The 16,877-nt window shown below is 51.6% G+C and overlaps 2 protein-coding genes across 16 annotated transcripts in view; both read right to left on the bottom strand.

Annotated features, from left to right (window-relative positions):
* Nucleotides 1-1,547: 1,547 nt before the first annotated feature.
* UQCR11 (ubiquinol-cytochrome c reductase, complex III subunit XI) lies at nt 1,548-3,911 on the bottom strand. Its single transcript, XM_031604288.2, has 3 exons — nt 3,766-3,911; nt 3,005-3,144; nt 1,548-1,807 (listed from the first exon to the last, which is right to left on the bottom strand). The coding sequence occupies exons 1-2, from the start codon at nt 3,813-3,815 to the stop codon at nt 3,024-3,026; spliced, it is 171 nt and encodes a 56-aa protein (XP_031460148.2). The 5' UTR covers nt 3,816-3,911; the 3' UTR covers nt 1,548-1,807; nt 3,005-3,023.
* A 3,319-nt stretch (nt 3,912-7,230) lies between these two features.
* Nucleotides 7,231-16,877, bottom strand: part of TCF3 (transcription factor 3) — a 60,468-nt gene continuing 50,821 nt past the window's right edge. For 6 of the 15 annotated variants that reach the window (XM_090126166.1, XM_090126167.1, XM_090126168.1 and 3 more), the window contains 4 exons: nt 16,525-16,687; nt 12,824-13,050; nt 12,263-12,407; nt 7,231-11,987 (listed from right to left, as the gene is read on the bottom strand). In XM_090126166.1, coding sequence (XP_089982292.1) covers nt 12,265-12,407; nt 12,824-13,050; nt 16,525-16,687 — 533 coding nt within the window. In that variant the 3' untranslated portion in view covers nt 7,231-11,987; nt 12,263-12,264. The other 9 variants (XM_031604276.2, XM_031604277.2, XM_031604279.2 and 6 more) reach the window with 6 other exon arrangements.

The following is a 16,877-nucleotide window of genomic DNA, read 5'->3' as shown; positions in this document are numbered from 1 at the left end:
TGCTGTTGAGGTACAGAGGATGAAGTGAAGATCTGCTGCCAGCTGAGCACGCTGGGCTCCAGGACCAGCCCATCACCCATCCCACACGTTGGGGTTCTGCTCAGCCCTGTGCTGAGCCCTCTAGCGGAGCTCTCCTGCTTGTGACACGGGAGTTTTCCTCTCGCAGGTCTTTGTCTGACACCGATTCCTTCCTATGTGCACGTGTGACATCGCATCAGTTCAGTCTGGAAAATAATTAACTGTTTGAAAAGAGGCGATGAGTGGGTATTAAAAACTAGAAAGATCAGCCCTGCTAATCGGAGGGTAATTACTCAGATTTTCACAGATACTCGTCTGAGAACACAAGGATGTTTCTACTGGAGAATTTCTGCAGAACGCTTGCTCTTGTGGAAGGAGAACTACCAGCAATGGCATTAGCAAGAGGCTAATCCTCGGGTTAATTACAGACAAAACCATCATTTGAAATGCAGCAGAAAACACAAGCAGCTGAACCATCGCCAAAGGGTAAACAAATCCAAAGTCCATACGTTTCTTGCCCTGCCTGCCTGTGCATTCAGCTGGGATTTTGAATGTGCTTCTCTCTTTTAAGTACCTCCCACTGCAATCCGCTGTGCATAACAGCACTGCTGCTGCTGGGTCCTGGCTGAGGACAACTCTCTCATCAGAGCTGCAGAACTCAGGGACATGAGGGAGCAGTAAGAAGCAGGGATGAGCCCTCACTCTGAGCCCTTCTGAAGGCTTCTCTCAGCAGCAGGAAGAGGATCACTCACTCGCCCACGGGGACGAGCCCAAACTAGGTCAGGACTGAAGGCAGCAGCAGCACGTTATGCCCATCGTGTCTAGACATGCTGAGCAGGTAAGAGCACAGACTGATTGCTCAGGTCTGATTTTAGCACTAGGTGATGACGTATGGGCTCATCTAACTTCCACTTTCAGGGCAGCTTGGGTGAGAACGGATCAACGTCTCTGTGTGCAGCACAGGGCTGTGATGCCAGAATTTCACAGTGCCTTTACCTTTCAGAGCCTGGAGTTCAGGAGCACGGCACCAGGTGACATCAGCCATCCCACCACAGCCTTCAGTAGTAACCTACTGGAATGAGTTTTGTACAGGAAAATAATTGATTTTCCCCATACAGTTAATTATCAGTGCTGCTGCGTTCATGCTAAAGCAGTTACTGTTAGGCAGCTGAAGTATCCTGCTCAGTGAAACCATTTAGCCAGATTTTACAACAGTGTTCCACTTACAACAGTATCACTCCAAAGCCTTCAACCCTAAATGCAGCACCCAAGCAGCATCATCACTACAACCAAGATAAAATCTTCCCTAGAGAGATGCTGCTGAGCTAGGAATCAGCACCTTGCTAAGAGTAGTTCAAAAACTACAGCAGCATGAACAGGAGTGAGCAACAACTACAGCAGTTGGTGCCTGAGGAAACTGCACAGGAAACAAAGTAAACCTGTGCACACCCTCCTTGGGGCACGGGCTGAACAAGCAGAAGACACAACAAAAAAACGTGGGCAAAGAAGGTAACACAGCAACACCAACATATTGTTCACTTGGTTTATTTTGTACATCAGCTTCATAAATTACTTGCATTAGGCCAAGATCAACTGTGGAAGGGATCAGGAGAGCACGAGGCAGGCTGTGTGTGAAGCAGAACGTTCACAACCAAGTGTTCACAAGTGTTTGTGGCAGAGTTAGGGACACCACAGCCTCTTGTAGAATCCGTACTGAGCATTTCAAGTTCATCTCAAAGCAGGGTTCTCAGCAGAAGGCTCCAAAACACTCAATCCAGCAATACATTTCCTACAATAAACACAAAGCAGTCGTTAAGAGGCACTTCCTACAAAGTATAGCAGCCAACACTACAGACAGATGTCAACAAACCTCTAATAAAACCCAGAAACAAATTTCTGCTACAAAAGCCAACATCAGAATGGAGGCTTTTATGTCTCTTTCAAAAGAACCAGAGGCCACCACAGAAACATCCCTCTTCTCTACAGCAAAATGCTGTGCATAAGTATCTGGAGAAAGCAATACTTGAAAACAGAGAACATAAGCTGTGCTCTCAGGAATGCATCCATGCTCCCACTGCTGGCTCAGGTAATTTTTAAGCAAAGAAAACCCTTACTGTGTGGCTTAATTGCTCCTGCATGATCTGAGGGCTTTTCCTCAGCCTTTTCCTCTCAGTGTCTTTAAAATAAAGCAAAAAAAATCATAAATTTTGTATCTGCAGCAAGGAATAGCATAGAATCATAGAATGGAATATAGAATAAAGTAGTTCTAAGCCTGCTTACCATCTGTGTGTGCATTTAGAGGCTCAGCAGATGGTACTAATTGCTGCTTTAGCTCTATGGATGCTCAGTCTTATAAGACTCAGAACAGCACTTTTAAAAGGAATGAGGAGAACACTGAGAAAGCCTATTTTTCAATTATTTTTAGTACTCTGTAGCTAGCACTGAAAGCTTAGCTTACTTTTGATGACTACACTGAAGAGAAAGGCATCTGAATAGGTCTAACAACAAAGTCTTGACCTTCAAGCAAGCGTAGCTAAGATTAGAAGTAAATGGATCTGCTTGAAGTCCTAATTTACCCCAGAGGGCTCAACTTCACTTCTCAAGAACCAAAGCACACTGTGGAAAATACACTGCTAACAAAATAACCAATTGAAAATGATATTCTTGGTTATATTTCATCCTTTGAAACCCTGTGAAGCGCTGCCTGTTAAAAACCAACAACAGAGAAAAAAAACAAACCACTGAATCATCAAAATAAGGAATACTGTTTTGGACCTGGAGGAACAGGACAACACATCAACCATCCCTGGAGGCATTCAAGGCCAGGCTGGATGTGGCTCTGGGCAGCCTGGGCTGGTGGTTGGTGACACTGCACAAAGCAGGGGGGTTGAAACTGGATGATCATTGTGGTCCTTTTCAACCCAGGCCATTCTGTGATCACATCCAAGCAGCTCTACAAATCCAGCTCACAGCTGCATAAACCAACCTGACTGTCAGAGGGAAGCTCAGTCTTCAGTTTTATACTTCCCACCGATGTAGGGGACGTACTGAAGGATGAGTTTCCAGTCTGTGATCCATATCAAACCGGTGCCAGCTACACCACCCCAGGTAACGAGGGTGGGAGTCCTAAAGAAGAGACAGAAAAGGTGAACAGCTTTAATTCTCCCCTGGGAAAGGTTTGACAAAAGTTGAAGGAGGGAGGATTTAGGTTGGATGTCAGGGGGAAGTTGTTTGCTGTGAGAGTGCTGAGGTGCTGGAACAGCTGCCCAGAGAGGCTGTGGATGCCCCGTCCATCCCTGGAGGTGTTGAAGGCCAGGCTGGATGGAGCTTTGGGCAGCCTGGGCTGGTATGAAATGTGGAGTTTGGTGGCCCTGCGTGTGGCAGGGGGTTGGAGATTCGTGATCCTTGAGGTCCCTTCCAACCCTGGCCATTCTGTGATCTGGGAAATTCATCACAGACAAGAACTATCTTAGCAGAAACCTTGAAGAAACTCCACGTACGCAGTGGCCAGCGTCCAGAACAGCCAAAATGTTGCACAGCAAAGGGCTGAAATGCTTTTATTTAAAAGAGACACTTAAAAAGACCCTTAAAGCCCAGCTGGTGGCCCTCCCATAAGGACACACAGAGCTGTGGAGCAGCTGCGCTCCCTTCAGGGGGGGGAAAGAACCACCCGAAGCCCCCTCCCCCCACACACCCCATCCCCTGCCCTCAGCCCAAGGCTCAGCCTGCACCCATCCCACCGCTCACCAGTTCTGCAGGAGCTGAACGTAACGCGGCCCCACCAACTTGCCCAGCATCGCGCAGCCTCAAAGTCACCCCCACTGCGCATGCGCCAACGCGACGCCGAGAGTCGAAGGACCCCGGGGCCGCCCGCGGCGCTGCCTGAGCGCAGCCGTGTTGTCATGGCAACGGGCCTACCTCCTTCATCCCGAGTAGGCCTGCGGCCTGTAAAAGGGGGATGTGAAGGGTTGGGGCTGCCCTCACAGCGCTGCGGGGTTGTAGGTTAGGCCCTGACCTCGTTGTGGAGCTGAGAGATGAGCTTGAGGGGCCAGGCTTGCCCTCACAGCACAGCAGGGGCTCTGTGGCTGTGCTGCAGTGAGGAGGGAGGCTGTGGGGCTGTGCGCAGGTTGCACAGTGAGAGCTGAGCGAGTGTGGTTGTTCTGGTGATGGAGGGGGAGCACAGGCCCTGAGGGCTGGCCCTATCCCTGCACGAGGGTGGAGGTGTGGGATGTTGGTCCTGTCCCCATGCTGGAGGAGGGAGGTGACCCGTGGGACCTGTGTCTAGATGTGGAGTCCTCAGTACAGGAGAGGCATGGACCTGTTGGAGTGCAACCAGAGAGAACCACAAAACTCATAGAATCATGGAATGGCCTGGGTTGAAAAGGACCACAGTGCTCATCCAGTTCCAACCCCCTGCTATGTGCAGGGTCACCAACCAGCAGACCAGGCTGCCCAGAGCCACATCCAGCCTGGCCTTGAATGCCTGCAGGGATGGGGCATCCACAGCCTCCTTGGGCAACCTGTTCCAGTGCCTCACCACCCTCTGCGTGAAAAACTTCCTCCTAATATCTAACCTAAACTTTCCCTCTCTTAGTTTAAAACCATTTCCCCTTGTCCTATCACTATCCGCCCTTGTAAAAATGATGTGAGGGATGGAACAGCTCCCTGTGAGGACGTGCTGAGAGCTGGAGCTGTGCAGCCTTCCAAAGAGAAGGCTCCAGGGAGAGCTGAGAGTGGCCTCTCAGTACCTAAAGGGGCTGTAAGAAACAAGAGGATGGTCTTTACCAGGGTCTGTGTGATAGGACAAGGGGAAAAGGGCTCTGACGAAAAAAGGGGAGATTTAGAGTGAATATAAGGAAAAAGTTTTTAATGATAAGGGCAGTGAAGCACTGGCACAGGTTGCCCAGAGAGGTGGTGGATGTCTGTGATTCTGTGATGTCCCGTCCTTCAGACACCCAAGGGCAGGGAATGGGGCTCTGAGCACTGATGGAGCTGTGGGTGTCCCTGCTCAGTGCAGGGAATGGGACCAGATGGCCTTAAGAGGTCCCTTCCAACTCAAACCATTCTATGATTCTATCTGAATCTCATACAAAAAAAAAACCAAAAAACAAAAAACCCAGCCTGTTTTTTTTCTTTCTTTTCTTTTTTTTTTTTTCTCTCACCAGAATTATTTCATCAGCACTTTGCATGATTGACTTCACCACCACGTTTCACACTGACAGTTTGACTTTTTCTCCAGCAGGGTGACGCAGGTTACCGAACCATGCTGACTTTTGGGTTCGTTTCTGCCCGCTGTTTCCCCAGTGCCCACGCACCAGCTGGTGCAGGAGGAAGTCAGGCAGAGCTGTGGGGCACACATTCCTGCAGGAAGCTGCTGCTTTTGCCACCACCACCGTGGTGATGGAGGGAGAGAGCCTGGTGAGCAGAATCTATGCAGGTTATTCTTTTTTAATGTTGTTTGAGCTCAGTGTCTTGGAGTCATGCAAATGCAAGGCAGCCTCAGCTCTCACTTTGCAATGAAAGTTTCCTACATGATGAAAAAAAAAAAAAAAAAGCCAAGGTAAAATAACTCCAAACTCAAGAAAAACATCTCAGTGTGTATCTTCAGATACACACTGTGGTTTTCAAGACAATTTTAGGAGCGTTTCCTACTGCTTTACCACAGTCCAAGCAGACAGCAAGAGATACAGTAATGCTACTGGTTTCCTGATTAAAACAAAACAGCAGTATTATCATTCTTCCAATATAATTTGCTGTCATCTGAAGTTCAAGTGCTGCATAGAGGGATTTGCTGTCTGCTCTGGACACCACTCTGCAGCACCAACCTGCTGTCTCTCTGCAGAAATTCCTTATTATCATAGAATCATAGAATGGCCAGGGTTGGAAGGGACCTCAAGGATCATGAATCTCCAACCCCCTGCCACATGCAGGGCCACCAACCTCCACATTTAATGCTAGACCAGGCTGCCCAGGGCCCCATCTAATCTGGCCTTGAACACCTCCAGGGATGGACGGGGCATCCATAGCCTCTCTGGGCAGCTGTTCCAGCACCTCACCACTCTCATAGCAAAGAACTTCCCCTCAATCCAACCTCAATCTTCCCTCCCTCAACTTCAAACCATTTCCCCTCATCCTGCAGTTATCAACCCTTTCAAACAGTTGATTCCCCTCCTGCTTGTAGGCTCCCTTTAGGTACTGAAGGCTGCAGTGATTCACCCCGCAGCCTTCTTTTCTCCAGGCTGAACAAGCCCAGCTCCCTCAGCCTGTCCTCATAGGGGCGGTGCTCCAGTCCCCTGCTCATCTTTGTGGCCCTCCTCTGGACCCTCTCCAACAGCTCCCTGTCTTTCTTGTACTGGGGGCTCCACACTTGGACGCAGTTATTGCTGTTGGCTGTACGTTGCTCACAGCACAGCAGAGACAGCACCATGCAGAGCTGCACCCCAAACGCTCACTCCTGAAGGTAAGGTGCTGCCCAACTGAGGGTCACCTCATCTGGCTGTGGCACAGATATCGTTGTAGGGTCTGAAGCAGAAGAGGGGCAGCAAGCCTGGTTACCCAGAGCTGCCTTAGGGACACCACAGTGAAGTGTGGGGCAAACCATTTGCTCCCAGCTGCTCTGCAGCACCTCCTGCCCTCGCTACACTCCCAGCTTTGTGTTCAGCCTGGTGCATCTCTGAGTCTGTCTTCCCACCTGCAGTCTTGCTCCCAGACACGCTTTTCTCATTCCTGTTTCATCATCTGGTACAACCTGGGTTTCTCAGTCCTCACCTTTCCCACCTGTCCTGCTAGGGCTGGGCAGCTGCACCCCCAAATACTCTTCACCCCCTCGCCTGGCATCTCACATCTCAAACTTCTCAATAACCAATGGGTATTTGGTGCCTGGCAGCACTTTGGCTCTGCACTGAGGCAGGGAAGGAGGAAAAGCACCAGCATTGCAGGTGCTGTGCAAGGGGAAGGAAACTGGATCGGCCCCTGGGAGGGGACATGGAGGCAAAGGGGATGGGGTGAAGCAGTGCTGGGACGTGGAGACACTGAATGAAATGGCTCTGTTTGCCCAGAGGTGACAAACAAGGGAACAGCAGAGGGCTAAAAACCCCCCTGCAAGCACAAGGGTGGATTTGGGGCAATACCAGGACTTGTGGTGATGGGTTTGGGCTGAGCCTTTGCCCAGAACACAGAACAGAGGGCAGACAGTGGCTGAATCCTGCTGGGTCGCCTCGTCTTTCTCTTTTTGTATTTCTTTTAGCACAAGGTAAAACCTTTATTACAACTTTTCATTCATAGGTATACAACATCTGAAAGACAGACATGGGGGGGGGAAAAAAAAAAAGGAATATTGTTATAAAATGTCACATTTATTGCTACATTACTGTTATATACAGGACAGTTCTCAAAATCTACTTTAAAAAAGTTAGGATTATTTAAAAATTCCAAATAATCCAGCCAGCTGTTTTGACACTTGTATAAAATTATTTAAAAAAATGAAAACAATTCTTATCTCGAGGCACTCAGAAACACAATTTCATCCCCCAATTGTGATTCATTTCAAAGAACAATGCATTTCCCCACCCCCAAATACTTTATTTTCTTATTTTTTTATTTTTGCTGGGTTAGGCATATATATATATATATTTACTATATATATAGTTCAAAACTATAATGTGTATCTGATTTAAGAACAAGGATTTCAGCCACTTAAGTACATCTGGATTTACAGGTAGGCAGCATAGACATCAAAAGCAAGGACCATTTTATTATTATTATTATTATTTTTTTCTTATTTAAAGGCCAAAAAAACCACCCCAAAACCAACCTAAAACTTTATATGGGGTTAAAAATAACTTCTGCAGGCATCTCCCATCTGCTCTCCCATCCCGCCCTGTCCTACAAAAATATATAGAAAGAGCAACCATGGGATGCTTCGTTTTGCCAACCAGCTCCTTGGAAAACGAATCACTCCCACCCCCAACTTGGTGCCCCTCTCACCCCACAACCAAAAGCTGCTGGTGGGGAGCACCTGGTGGCCCTCCCCACGTCCCTGTGCTGCTGTTTGCTTGGACGCTGGTGGCTTTTGGGTGATTTGGGGCCATGGGGAGGGAGCACGGCTGCGGGGATGCTCTGCTGCAGCCTCAGCGCACCCTGGCTTGGGGCATAACCCCTTTCTTCCCCACTGCAGCTGTGTGTGTAAGGGGTGAGAGGGGTTTTCTCTGCCCTCCTTCTGCTGCAATGGGTGCTGAGCTGGAGCAGGGCGGGTGGCACAGGACCCAGGGACAGAAATACTGGCGTGGAGCCCCTGCTCCTGCCCAAGGAAGAGCAGCCAAACCTGGTGCCAGCAGAGCAGCCCAAAGAGCTCCATTCCCTGCAGGATGGAGGATGCTGGCGGAGCACCGTGCTGAAGGCACAGGAGGGGGAAGCGTGCATGAAGAGCCCCAGGACAGGCCTGGCTTCCCCCCAGGTCAGTGCTGGGAGCTGCTCCTGCTTCTCGCCGCTCATCCGACCCGCGGTCTCAGGGCACAGATCTGGAAATGCTTTTGGAGCTGCTGGAAATGAAGCTGAACCCTGAGAGCACTGGGGCTCAGCGGGCACAGAGCAGAGAGAAGGGGCTGGGCTGGGACCTGCAGAGCCCTGAGGGAGAGGAGAGGGGGTTGCATAGGATTTAACAGGGCAAAGACCTCGTGCAAGCCTGCGGTACAGCAACCAGGTCTTGCTAGTGCTGGTGTTAAGCAGGAATGGGGGAATCCAGCGGCCGTGGCTTGCTGTGGGTTGGCCATGCTGTGTGTGGGGCTCTCTGCTTGTCCCAGCCCAACACTGCTTCTCCTCCCCATCCCCAGCTCTATTCTAAAGCCCCAGGCCAGGGGCTGGCACAGCACACAGCAGGGCTGCAGGCTCCACTGAGGCATCACTCCATAAAGGCAAAACTCAGGGACAGAGGGAACGGGAATGGGCATTCAGAAGCCTCCTGGTTCTCAAAGGCCTCAGTTGAGGGGGTTGAGGGCTCTGCTGGCTTCGGTGTGCCTCAGACACAAAGCACCTTTGAGAGAGGCTTCTGCACTGAACCTGAAATTGCAGACTCCTGGGGAAATCCCAGCCTGCTTCTGCCCTTCCTGCTCAAGCATAACCTCAAAGAAACCGTCTCACCGCGCCGGCTGCTCGCCCAAATCACAGCTGGGAAGGTCCCACATCACAATTCTGCATTTCTCATCCAGAGAGGACAAAAAATTCTCAATGCCAAGCAGACAGATCCCATCCCCAGAGCGATGGGGATGGCAAAGCACAATCCTGCACTGCCCCAGCTCCAGCAGAGCATCTGCTGCTCCCAGCCCCGAGGTGCACAGGCTGTGACCCAGCTCTTGCCCTGCAGCTCAGCACTGCAGAGTGAGACACAGCAATGTCACGTCCCCACTGTGCTGCCCTGTGCAGAACAGAGGCACCAAAACTTCCCTAAGCTCTGGCACAGTGCGGTTTGTGCTCAAGGGCCTTTGTCTGTGCCCTGCCAAGAAGTTGGCTAGTTTTGCTAACAAGAAATTTTCAATTTTGCTGACAGCTTATGGATTTTTATCAGATTTTTTTTTTTTTTCTTTTAAAAGAGGAGATTTTCTTTAAATCCATCTGTACACGACCACCACCTCAAATTCTTGTTGCTAAATCAACATGTCAGGGAAGCACTTCTAAAGCTTTCTGCATGGTTTTGGGCTCGCAGGGCTGGGACTTTGCAGGGTGCTCTGGGTGGGGGGAAGAGCCCTGCTCTGCTGCAGGGCTGTCCCACAGGCAGAACCCAGAGCAGGAGTGCTGTAAGCCAGCGAGCTCATGGGGTGGTGCAGGAGGCTGCCCTGCTCTCAGGTCTCACTCCACAGACCCAGGTCTCACTCACAGGTGATGCTGGGAGCAGGGAAAGCCAGAAGCATCCAGCATGGCTTCCTACCACCTTGCAGACTCCCAGCAGGGAGAGATGGTCCCATCCTGCTCCAGCACCCAGCCCCATTCTGAGCTATTGCCATGGGGAGATGAGCAACATCCCGACTGCTTCCAGCAACCTTTGCCAGAGCACAAAGCAGAGCTACAAAGCACAAGGTTACACCAAGGAAATGCCACAGGACCCAGTGCTGCTTGCTAGCCCTTCCCTTTCCCTGTACTGAAGCAATACAGCTCTCCCAGGAGCACAGGGCCCAAAAACAAAGGACAGAGACAGACCCTGCTTGCTGTCCACATGGCCTGTCCTGCCCCATGGAGGCAGCTGACCCCACTTCCAGAGCAGTGCAGATGCTGCTGGAATGGGGTATGGCATCATCTTGGGGCACTGACACCATCAGCCCACCGAGCTGGAAAGAAGAAAACATTTTGGAAGTGATTTTGGCAAAGGAAAGGGAAGAAACAACAACAACAACAACAAAAACCCAGACTCCCGGTGGATGATCTTCCATTGCCAACTTCAGAAGGGGCTCAGCACCTCCTGCAGCCTTTGTGTTTTGGGGTTTCCTCATGCTGGGCACATCTGTGGTGACCCGGTGCGGCTCAGAGCGAATGGAGCGCAGCACAGCTTGGCTGCCGGAGCGTCGTGTGGGGTGGGTGCCCACTGCTGCCCTCCTTTCCTGTGTATGCAGATGACATTGGCTGCCCCACGTCCCCATGGCAGGATGGGCAGAGCATGACCTCCAGGAGCTGCAGCAGTGGGATGCAGAGCTGCCCCTCTTCCTGCAGCGCTGCCGCTTTCCGACGGTCGCGATTTCGGAGCGGGGATGGGATCACACTGCAGCCATGGCAGGGGGCTGAGCTGCCCGTGTCTGTGTGTCCATCCGCTCCCATATCACCAGGCACTGCGTCCTCAATGCTGCTGCTGCTCCATCTGCCATTGCATCTTCCAAGTGCCTCCAGCTTTGTTCGGTCATCTTTGTTCAGCGCTGCCCCTGGAAGCGCCCTGGGCTCCATGCGGCCACTTGCAGGCGTGGGCAGCTTCCATCTGCAGCAGCTCTGCTTACCTTGGGAACGCAGCCATCCTTTGTTTCCTTCCACACCCTGTGTGTGTGTGTGTGTGCTCCTGTCCTCCCATCACAGTGCTCCTGGGCCAGCAAAACAACAGGAGCGAAGGGGATCCAACACAGCCCTGTGCTGGGGGATTTTTCCTCCTTGGAGGAGCTGAGCGCTGCTGGTTGACTTCCTTTTCCCAAATCAGAAGTGGCCAAAGCAAAGAGATGGAGAATTCAGCACGAGTTTGTTTTGTAATGGAAGGTACAAGCCGGGCAAGGACCAACATCTCCTTGCTGTGGCTACATTCGCTTTTAGTGGCTTTCAGAGCCGAATGTGAGAATTCCTCTCTTTATATCCAGTCTCTCTTAATACAATTTTAATATTCTGGTTGATCCTAAAGATGCAACGTTAACTATAGAAACAGCAGCAGAAAAGCGTGGGGGTACAAGACAATTTTTATACAAAAAAAAAACCAAAAAAACCAAAAAAACAAAACGAAAAAACCAACAACAAAAATCCTTTTCGTCGCTTACAAAACATATGCAAAAGAAGCTATAAAAAAAAAAAAACACAAAAAAACAAAACCCAAAAGGCATCGCTATTTGTTCTACATAAAAAAATCTCATAACTAATGTTCTTTTTTCTTTTTTTTTTGTTTGTTTGTTTGTTTAAAAAAAAAAAAAAAAAAAGAGAGAGAGAGAGAGAGAAATATGAAGCTTAGGCACAATTTTGCTGCTGGCTGCTTGTGAACAAGCCAAGAGAACACGCCACCCCCTCCTAACTGAGTGATATGTATTGACTGTTCCGCGCTTTATACTTAAGGCAATTTTTTTGTTTGTTTGTTTTCGTTTCAGACAAAGTGTTTTTTCCACCCCTTACGTCACGCCAGGATCCGTCCACGTGTGTCAGTATGAGCAGGACTAAAGTTTATGGTTCGGGAAGGTCGCAGATCACAGCTAGGATTTGCATCCTACGGATCTCTGTGTCCAGACGAACAAAAGGATCTAAAAATCAAACCAAGAAAAGCACCAATGAGAACAGGAACGGGTGTCCCCACACTGCAGTGTCACCTCTGTGGGATGAACCACCCCGAGGGCTCAGCGTGGCTGAGGGGCAGCTGAGATGTAAGCTTGCAGTTTGGTTGGGTTTTGCCTTTTTTTTTTTCTCATTTGTGATAAATGCAGGCAGCTCATCCACTAAGGGAGGATGGCAAGGAGGAGCATCGCACGCACAGCAGCGGGATGGAACCTGGTTGGGATTGCAGGGCAGGGAATGGTACCTTTACATGTGTCCAACGGGGTTGTGACCATCTCCAAGACCAGGATGAGAAGCTGAAAGTGTCATCTGGGGGTCTCCCACCACTCCGGACACTTTCTCCTCTTCCCGACGCTTCAAGCAAGCTGCTTTGGGGTTCAGATTGCGCTCTGTGTGCCAAAAACAGCAGGGGAGGGAAGGGAACGAGCTCAGTCTGGGCAGCAGAATCCCAGGAGTGAGGACAGAGGCACAGGACAGAACGGGACATGCGAGGTGGGAGCAGAGCTGCTCTCTGCCCACTCCTGCAGCTCTGCAGGGGCTGCGCTCCAGCAAAACCCCGCACCCGGCCCAGCGCTGCGTTCGGAGCGAAGCAAAGCGAAGCTGAAAGCTGAGTTTTCCAAAGGGATCCAGGTGCCGAATTCCCAAAAGCACAACGGGAAAAGGGACGGAGAGGCTCCAAGAAGCCAAACCTAGACGGTGGCTTTGGAAAGGTGAGCGCACGTGAAGCAGAGCGGCAGCAGAGGTGCGCGCACACGCATAGAATGGGGAGAGGGACCCCAAGGTGCACCTCTGGCAGTTTCCATACCTCGTACTTGCTGCTCCAGGCCCAGAATGACCTGCACCGCTTGCTGGAGGATGATCAGTTTGGTCTGTGCTTTGTCCGTTTTTAAGTGCATCTGACACATGCGTCCCAGCTCCTTAAAGGCCTCGTTAATGTCCCGCACGCGCACCCTCTCCCTGGCGTTATTGGCCATTCTCCTCTCCCGGTCCCTCAGATCTTTGTCCTCCAGTGATAAGGCCTCGTCTGTACTGCTGGGTTCACAGCACCACAGGGTTAGTCAGGGGGTTGCTCCGGGAGGGGGCAGATGTTGCCGTGCTGGTAGTGCTCCTGCTGTCCACTGGAAGCGGCCCAAGCGGCCCTCGTTTTGCAAAGCCAATTGCTGAGGGTGATGCTGGGAAGGGTCCGGACTGCGGGGGCTGTTTGTCCCCTCTGCAGGCTATGGGAGGTGCTGCCAGCGTGGGGTGGGGGGTGTGGGTGCAGTGGTAACAGCTGCACCCCGTGTGCGATATCACTGCTGTAAAATTTTGGGGATGTTGGGCACATCTCGGCCCCAAAACATTGGGTTTATCACACAAGATGATGCCCAAACCCCTCTTTGTAGATCTGTATCCCAACAAAGGGTTTGGACCCCAATCCTCTGACAGGTGTGGGCAGAATGAGGTGGGGGGCCAAGCACCCCTGTGTCACTTTCAAGTGCACTGAACCCAGCTCATCCATCCCACAGAGCCCAACCCCCTCCAGCATCCTGGAAGGGGGAATTTTCTCTTCCAGGCAGGGATGGGAGCTTGGGAGAGCTCCTGCCACAGCAGCACCATGCTGGCAGCACCGTACCCATGGCATCGCCGCAGCCCTGTGACCCCCACTGTGCTGTACAGACGACCTTCTCCCCCAGAGCAAAAATTCTCACTGGAACGCCTCTATCTGAGGTCCCGGGTGCCAGCCCTGTCCCTGTCCTGTCCTCCTCTCCTCGCCGTCACGATGCTCGGTTGGCACAGCCACTGCCTCTCCAGCAGCTGGGATGGCCAAAAGTAACGAGGCCACCTCCAGCCTCCCCAGCAGTGACACTGCCACCGCTCCCAGCTGACACTGGTGGCTCAGACACACCGCAGGTGGGCTGCAGCTGCCTGCCTGTTGTGATGCTGGAGCAGCACAGGGCCACGTGCTGTCCCCTAAGGATGCACAGCACCACCACGACACAGCCTGGCGTCACCACGACTCCTCGCAACGCTTGGACCCGTTCCTTCTCCTTCCTGTCCCATCTGCCACCAAGCACAGCACGAAGTCACCTGGAAGGCACACAGGGACTCCACGGCACAGTGAGATCAGCTTTGCTCCATCCTAGAGCAGAACGGCTGGAGCAGTGACATTCTATCTGCCTGAGCTACAAACTGCACGTGGGGCTCGGCGTGTGTCCCCAGCTGTGTCCAAGGAGGGTTTAAAAAGGGACAAGCGTGGGAGACCAAAGTGAACACGGTGCCAACTCTGTCTGACCCCCCGCCGCCCCTCGGCTCCTGCCTCCGGCCGCAAGCAGCAAGTACAAGGTAGAGAGTGGGACCACCAAGAGGTCACGGCTGGGGACTGTCTGTAGGAGATTGGAAAGAACAGAACTAAAATAAAAGAAAATAAAAACTCGAAATTAAAAAAAAAAAAAAAAAAAAGGACCAAAAAAAAAAAAAAAAGGAAAGGGGGAAATTAAAAAAAGAGACAGGAAAAAAAAAATATATATATATACGTTATGAAAAAAAAAAAAAATTAAATTAAAAAAAAAATAAATTACAAACTGAAGAGAGGCACAAAGGACTCCAACATCAATGCAACAGCAGAGGCCAGCAGAGAGGAGCACAGCCAGGCACAGACCAACGGGTTGATGTGTTACAACAATCTCTGCAGAGAGAAAGGGGTTAACCTGCCCGGGAGGTGGAAGCATGCACTGCATGCACTGCAGGTGTGGAACAAAGCAGCAAAGTCCTCGGATCCTCTGGGCTCTGCTGTGCACACGCAGAGCTCTTGGTGTGGATGGGAGTGTGGCTGTGCTGCCGTCCCCACGTGGCTCTGCAGCCCCCAGTGCTTTGCTGGGGGAAGGAGGAGGAGGCAGCTCCCTGTGCTGCAGGGAGGAATGAGTTTGGGGAGGTGGGATTTTGCTGTTTGTTTGGGGTTGGTTTGGTTTTTTACTGCTGGCTCAGGTGGTCCCAGGGCTGCGGGTGCCCCGCGGGGAGCGGCATGCAGTGGGGAGCACAGAGAGAGAACAGCAGGGATGAGACCAAAAAAACAAAAACAAAAAAACAAAAAAACCAACAAAACAACCAAAAAGGAAAAATAAAAAAGGACAAAATAATAATAATAATAATAAAAAAAAGGCATCGACAGCCTCGGGAATGCAAGGGCACAGGGGAGAGAGAGCGCAAGGCACCACAGCACACGTCACAGAGACAGACAGACAGACAGCCCCGTGCCGATCAGATACGTCAAATATCACCACTCCGGGACCCTCACTGACCTCTAACTTGTTGCTCCAGGTTCAGTATGACTGATACGGCCTGGTGGAGGATTAGCAGTTTGGTCTGTGGTTTTTCGCTGTTTAGGTGGAGTTGGCACATGCGTCCGAGCTCTTTAAAGGCCTCGTTGATGTCCCGGACCCGCAGGCGCTCACGGGCATTATTGGCGACCCTCCTTTCTCTCTCTCTCTCGGCTTTTTGCTCTGGGGGAAGAAGATCGTCCTCCTCATCCTCATCTTGACTAATGGTTTAAAATAAGAACGAGACAGGGACATTCCTCGCGTGCACTCTCAGCACTGGTCAACTCACAGACAAGAAAACACACACGGAGGCACGCAGATGTCCCCCCGCCGCGGCACGGGGACATGCAGTGACACGGAGAGAAGCATTAAGGCTCTTCCTCTTCCTCCCTTTTTTTTTTGTATACACAACAAATAAAGAAAGCACAACACAATTGGTGATGCATTGGCACAGCTGCTTAGGGAGGTGGTGGGGTCACCGTTCCCGGAGGCGCACAAGAATCGTGGAGATGTGGCACTTGGGGACGTGGGGATGGGTTGGGGTTGGATTTGGTGACCTGAGAGGGTTCTTCTGACCTGAATGATTCTGTGATTAAATGAATGGTTCTGTGATTAAAGCATGAGCTGTCGCTGGGTGGCATGTAATGGTTCCGAGGAGGTGCTGGGGGTGACCCTGGTGTCGGAGATTTGGGTGGAGGGCAGGAGGTGGCTGCTGGCCAGGAGGGTGACCAAGCTGATGGTGAGGCTGGGGACAGGCCAGCACGCTGCCAGGCCCCCACCTGACCCATTTCCATGTCTGGTTGGCTGTGATGGGGGATACAGAAGCCCAAAGCAAATGGAACAGCAGCCTGACACAGGGAGAGGCTGGAGCCTTCTCTCTCTGCCCAGGGATGCTGAGTACCTGTGCTGCCTGGGGCATGGGCACGAGCAATGCCCTGAGTGAGCACGTCCCAAACCTCTGCTTTATGAGCATGAGGAAAGCCCACAGCTGTAAGGACAGCAGGGCAGGTGGCTGGGAGCCCTGCCTGGCATGGCTGATTCCAATGCCACGGGACCCAGGCTGTGCCCCTCTGAGGCTGGGCAGGGGCAGGGGGTCTGCACCACAAGAACAGGTCTCAGAGTCACCAGGCTGAGCTCAGTTGCCTGGGGGTCACTGTGGCTGTACTCCAAGCCAAATGCCTTCAGAGCTTTACAAAGTGAAGGGAGAGACCTGTTCAAAGAGCACCTTGTTCTATTCCGTGAGGGTTTCAGCTCCTTCTTCTCCTCTTCAGAGTTATCTGCCACTGATGTGTTCTCCTCATCCTCCTTCTCTTCCCTCTTTATCTCGTTGGTTCCTGAGGAGACGCTGCTTCGCCCCAGCCCCCCTGACAAACCTGCCAAGGAACACAAGAGGTTGGAGGGGGCTGGGAGTCCCCATTCATGCAGCATCACATCCCCATCTCACCCTTCTGCGGGTCTCCAATTCTGCTGCTCCCCCTTCACTCCCATTTCACCACTCACATCTTCCAGAGCCAGAGCCAGAGCCCACCCTTCCCCAAGCAGTGCAGTGCCTGGGGTCTCACT

This window comes from Phasianus colchicus, chromosome 28 (assembly GCF_987193195.1).
Source record: "Phasianus colchicus chromosome 28, bPhaCol1.hap1.1, whole genome shotgun sequence".
Taxonomy (NCBI): domain Eukaryota; kingdom Metazoa; phylum Chordata; class Aves; order Galliformes; family Phasianidae; genus Phasianus; species Phasianus colchicus.
This window is presented reverse-complemented; position numbering and strand designations above follow the sequence as displayed.

What these genes read in the sequence shown, in the direction of transcription:
- UQCR11 (XM_031604288.2), bottom strand. Translation starts at nt 3,815, where the DNA reads ATGCTGGGCAAGTTGGTGGGGCCGCGTTACGTTCAGCTCCTGCAGAAC. An exon ending in GTTCAGCTCCTGCAGAACTG is followed by an intron (nt 3,145 to 3,765) that starts GTGAGCGGTGGG and finishes TCTCTTCTTTAG; the next exon opens with GACTCCCACCCTCGTTACCT.